This window comes from Camelina sativa, chromosome 8 (assembly GCF_000633955.1).
Source record: "Camelina sativa cultivar DH55 chromosome 8, Cs, whole genome shotgun sequence".
Taxonomy (NCBI): domain Eukaryota; kingdom Viridiplantae; phylum Streptophyta; class Magnoliopsida; order Brassicales; family Brassicaceae; genus Camelina; species Camelina sativa.
The window spans coordinates 27,096,067-27,101,690 of record NC_025692.1 but is presented as its reverse complement, the minus strand read 5'-3'; the positions used below and the strand labels follow the sequence as shown (position 1 = coordinate 27,101,690).

General features: G+C 40.7%; 1 protein-coding gene across 1 annotated transcript in view; it reads left to right on the top strand.

The window, feature by feature from the left end:
* Nucleotides 23-5,624, top strand: part of LOC104709986 (E3 ubiquitin-protein ligase PRT6-like) — a 12,057-nt gene continuing 6,455 nt past the window's right edge. Inside the window, exons 1-6 of the mRNA XM_019228860.1 lie at nt 23-421; nt 580-672; nt 2,497-3,510; nt 3,650-4,851; nt 4,992-5,132; nt 5,427-5,622. Coding sequence (XP_019084405.1) covers nt 368-421; nt 580-672; nt 2,497-3,510; nt 3,650-4,851; nt 4,992-5,132; nt 5,427-5,622 — 2,700 coding nt within the window. The 5' untranslated portion in view covers nt 23-367. The remainder of the gene's footprint in view (nt 422-579; nt 673-2,496; nt 3,511-3,649; nt 4,852-4,991; nt 5,133-5,426; nt 5,623-5,624) is intronic.

Genomic DNA, 5,624 nt, shown 5'->3' with positions numbered 1-5,624 from the left:
TTTTTTTTTTTTTTTTTTTTTTTCGTTTTTATTATTTTGCGGCAATCGGAGAAATTAGGGTTTTCTCTCAGACAATTGAAGGTATCTCTTCTTCGATTTCGGAACCAAACCCGATCCAATTGCTGAATTCTTACAATATCTATCAGTTTTTTTTTTTGGTATAATCGGATTGTAATTTGAAGTTATGTCGAACGATTTAGGTTTAATTTAAAGTTGGGGCGTGTGAAAAGAGGATCACTTGTTTGCTTCCAATCCGAGTCTCAAACAAACCCTGGAGAGTCACAGTTCCGTGTTAGGGTTAAGGAAGTGTTTCTGCAACGTTGTGTCAGTGGTGGTTTTGTATATCCGCCGCTCGTTACTCGGGGAGATGGAGTCCGACTCGCCTTCTATTCCTCACAGCTCGCATGATTTGGTCATGGAGGTATTGTTTTTGCTTTGTGCTACTCCAACTATTAATGGACGTTGTTTTCTTTTTTTTTTGTATCTCTGATTGTGTTTATTGAATGTATTTATCTTTGTGATAATATATGCGACTGCTTGGAGTTAAAGTTTGGCTTTTTGTTTTTTTTTTTTATGTAGAGGCTTGTCTCTGTGGGTGTTCCTGAAAATTACTGCTCTAATCATGGCCTAGTGGAATTTGTAAAAGCTAACCCGGCCAGGATTTCAGAGTTGGTCTCTGTTATCTTACCTACAGATGAGGATGTTAAACCGGGATTGAAGCAATCTAGGGAACGGTCTCGGAAGTCTGTGGTGAATGCTACCATGAAAAAGAGGTTCAGGGAGAGCATGGATATGCTGCAGTGGTTGATGTTCCTGGATGAGCCTGATGCTTCTTTGAAGAATCTAGCAAAACTGAATCTTGATCAGCGAGGTGTTTGTGGCTCTGTCTGGGGACACAATGATATAGCATATAGGTGTAGGACATGCGAGAACGACCCAACTTGTGCAATCTGCGTGCCTTGTTTTCTGAATGGGAATCACGACGCCCATGACTATTCCATCATCTACACAGGCGGTGGTTGTTGTGATTGTGGGGATGAGACAGCATGGAAACCAGGGGGTTTCTGTTCAAAACATAAAGGTTCTGAACAGATTCAACCCCTCTCAGAAAATCTAGCAAATTCAGTTGGGCCGGTTCTTGATGCCCTTTTTGCTTGTTGGAATAACAAGCTCTTATCTGCAGAAAGTATTGGTCACAAAGGTGCGAGATCCAACGATACTCTTGTGGTACCCCAAAAGATGTCAAACGAGCTGACATTTATAGTGGTTGAAATGCTTCTGGAATTTTCTAAGTCCAGTGAGAGTTTGCTCAGTTTTGTTTCTAGAAGGATTATCTCTTCAAGTGGTTTGTTGAGTATTCTCTTAAAGGCTGAGAGGTTCTTGGACCAAGATGTTATGAAGAAACTACATGACTTGTTACTCAAACTAATAGGAGATCCTGTTTTCAAGTGCGAATTTGCAAAAGCATTTGTGAGTTACTATCCACTTGTCATAAGTGAAGCGGTTAAGCAGGGTACTGATAATGCATTCAAGAAATATCCTCTACTGTCCACATTTTCTGTGCAAGTCTTCACGGTGCCAACTCTAACACCATTTCTGGTCAAGGAAACGAATTTGCTAGCCATGCTTTTGGGATGCGTCAGTGATATCCTTGTTTCTTGTTCTGGGGAGGATGGTGCGCTACAGGTAAGCAGAACTCTTCTTTTCTCATTGTTTTGTTTAGTGACACTTTCTACTCAGTATTGTATAATTATAATGGTGATGTGTTTTATTTCCGCTTTCATTGTGCTCCTACTGAAATCTATTTGACGGTTTTCTTTTGTAGGCTACAAAGTTGGATCGGTTGAGTGATACAAGTGACCGTGTCTTTGGAGACTTGAAATTTGTTACGAGCCATGCTATAGTTTCTAAGTATGCAACACATGAACAACGGGAGTTATCAAGATCATGGTTGAGACTCTTGACCTTTGCTCAAGGAATGAATCCTTTAAAAAGAGAGACTGGAATCCCTGTTGAAGAAGAAAATGATAACATGCATATGTTCTTTGTTTTGGGTCATTCTACAGCTGTTATTCACTCTCTATTGGTTAATGGTACGTATTCTGCTGCTAGTGATGGAGAAATAGAGAATGAGAGAACCGCCAAGGAAGAACTTGACAAGTGTGATGGAGATGGAAAACGGTATGCAAAAGTTGGAAGATTGTCACATGAAGATTCGGTATGTACTGTGATGGTAAGCAGCAGCTCCTTTGATAGCTCAATGGCCTCTGAAGTCCACAGAACTGATCCTTTCCATGCCCTGCTTCCTTCTTCTGCCATATGCTTGATACGCGAATGTTTAAAAGTTTTGGAGACATGCTTAGGAAATGATGAAGGTATATCAGAGTTTCTTTGCAAGTTTTCTTCTCCTAGCGGCAGAAGCACCCCTGGAAGTAAGATGTCGTGGCCAAGGAGAGACATGTTAAAGGTTGAAACTGGAGTAANATTTCAGAGTTGGTCTCTGTTATCTTACCTACAGATGAGGATGTTAAACCGGGATTGAAGCAATCTAGGGAACGGTCTCGGAAGTCTGTGGTGAATGCTACCATGAAAAAGAGGTTCAGGGAGAGCATGGATATGCTGCAGTGGTTGATGTTCCTGGATGAGCCTGATGCTTCTTTGAAGAATCTAGCAAAACTGAATCTTGATCAGCGAGGTGTTTGTGGCTCTGTCTGGGGACACAATGATATAGCATATAGGTGTAGGACATGCGAGAACGACCCAACTTGTGCAATCTGCGTGCCTTGTTTTCTGAATGGGAATCACGACGCCCATGACTATTCCATCATCTACACAGGCGGTGGTTGTTGTGATTGTGGGGATGAGACAGCATGGAAACCAGGGGGTTTCTGTTCAAAACATAAAGGTTCTGAACAGATTCAACCCCTCTCAGAAAATCTAGCAAATTCAGTTGGGCCGGTTCTTGATGCCCTTTTTGCTTGTTGGAATAACAAGCTCTTATCTGCAGAAAGTATTGGTCACAAAGGTGCGAGATCCAACGATACTCTTGTGGTACCCCAAAAGATGTCAAACGAGCTGACATTTATAGTGGTTGAAATGCTTCTGGAATTTTCTAAGTCCAGTGAGAGTTTGCTCAGTTTTGTTTCTAGAAGGATTATCTCTTCAAGTGGTTTGTTGAGTATTCTCTTAAAGGCTGAGAGGTTCTTGGACCAAGATGTTATGAAGAAACTACATGACTTGTTACTCAAACTAATAGGAGATCCTGTTTTCAAGTGCGAATTTGCAAAAGCATTTGTGAGTTACTATCCACTTGTCATAAGTGAAGCGGTTAAGCAGGGTACTGATAATGCATTCAAGAAATATCCTCTACTGTCCACATTTTCTGTGCAAGTCTTCACGGTGCCAACTCTAACACCATTTCTGGTCAAGGAAACGAATTTGCTAGCCATGCTTTTGGGATGCGTCAGTGATATCCTTGTTTCTTGTTCTGGGGAGGATGGTGCGCTACAGGTAAGCAGAACTCTTCTTTTCTCATTGTTTTGTTTAGTGACACTTTCTACTCAGTATTGTATAATTATAATGGTGATGTGTTTTATTTCCGCTTTCATTGTGCTCCTACTGAAATCTATTTGACGGTTTTCTTTTGTAGGCTACAAAGTTGGATCGGTTGAGTGATACAAGTGACCGTGTCTTTGGAGACTTGAAATTTGTTACGAGCCATGCTATAGTTTCTAAGTATGCAACACATGAACAACGGGAGTTATCAAGATCATGGTTGAGACTCTTGACCTTTGCTCAAGGAATGAATCCTTTAAAAAGAGAGACTGGAATCCCTGTTGAAGAAGAAAATGATAACATGCATATGTTCTTTGTTTTGGGTCATTCTACAGCTGTTATTCACTCTCTATTGGTTAATGGTACGTATTCTGCTGCTAGTGATGGAGAAATAGAGAATGAGAGAACCGCCAAGGAAGAACTTGACAAGTGTGATGGAGATGGAAAACGGTATGCAAAAGTTGGAAGATTGTCACATGAAGATTCGGTATGTACTGTGATGGTAAGCAGCAGCTCCTTTGATAGCTCAATGGCCTCTGAAGTCCACAGAACTGATCCTTTCCATGCCCTGCTTCCTTCTTCTGCCATATGCTTGATACGCGAATGTTTAAAAGTTTTGGAGACATGCTTAGGAAATGATGAAGGTATATCAGAGTTTCTTTGCAAGTTTTCTTCTCCTAGCGGCAGAAGCACCCCTGGAAGTAAGATGTCGTGGCCAAGGAGAGACATGTTAAAGGTTGAAACTGGAGTAAGTGTATCTAGTAATCTTGCCAGTTCTAGTAGAGATCCAAGTACTGGCTTATCACCTCTATGCGGCGAAATACAAACAAATCTTAGCTTGGATAACGTTGGTGGACCGAATGGGGTGGTTCAGACAGATGTTACAGCTGGCTCTAGAGGAGTATCTTACAACTCTGCTGATTTGACAAAGAATGCATCAGGAGCACATATACTTGGTCTGTGTGATTGGCCGGACATTAGCTATGATGTGAGTTCTCAGCCCATATCAGTTCATCTACCATTGCACCGGTTACTTTCTCTGCTCATAGAAAGAGCATTAAGGATATGTTATGGAGTATCTGCATCGCACAATAAAGTCGGTAGTAGTCATGAGATCCCACATTCAGACTTCTTTAGCTCTGTGATAGGAGATTTCCATCCTTCTGGATTTTCTTCACTCGTTATGGAGCATGTTCTACGGGTTAGGGTCTTCTGTTCCCAGGTTATTGCTGGAATGTGGAAGAAGAATGGGGATTCTGCATTAGTATCTTGTGAGTGGTATCGGTCAGTTCGTTGGTATGTGAGAATACTATTGCTTTTATAAAGTGCTGTAATTCATCATTTCCTTGCATGTTTAACTAGATGCAGCTTTTCAAATTGGTTAATTGGTTGTGAAGAGATTACTCGTTTCTCATTCTAGTAGTTTCTATTTACAGGTCAGAACAGGGACTTGAGCTTGATCTATTTCTTCTGCAGTGTTGTGGTGCATTAGCTCCCGCAGATTCTTATGTTGATAAACTTGTCAGTCGATTTGGGCTCTCAAGCTATCTGTCACTAAATCCAGATATAACAAATGAGTATGTACCTATTGTTCTCTTGCCGGTAACTTATCTCAGTATACGGTTTTATAGTTCGCTACATTCAAACTGTCAACTTACTTCGCTCAATATGACTGTCTCTTCATTTAATAGTCCGGTCTACATTCGAGTAGAATAAGCATTTTGTCTTTGTTATTGTATTATTTTGTAAATTTTCTCAGTTGGGAATTTATTTGATACTAGATGGTCAGTCCTAATGACTCTCTTGTATCTATAGGTTTTACTACTATTTGCCTCATTTTGACATGATTCTTATCATTAATTTATTTTCAGGTATGAACCAGTTTTGGTCCAGGAAATGCTTGCTCTTCTGATACAGATTCTGCAGGAAAGACGGTTTTGTGGTCTCTCTACTGCTGAAAGTTTGAGAAGAGAGATCATCTTCAAGTTAGCCACTGGAGATTTCACTCATAGTCAATTGGTCAAATCTTTACCCCGTGACTTGTCCAAGTCGGACGAGCTTCAGGAGGT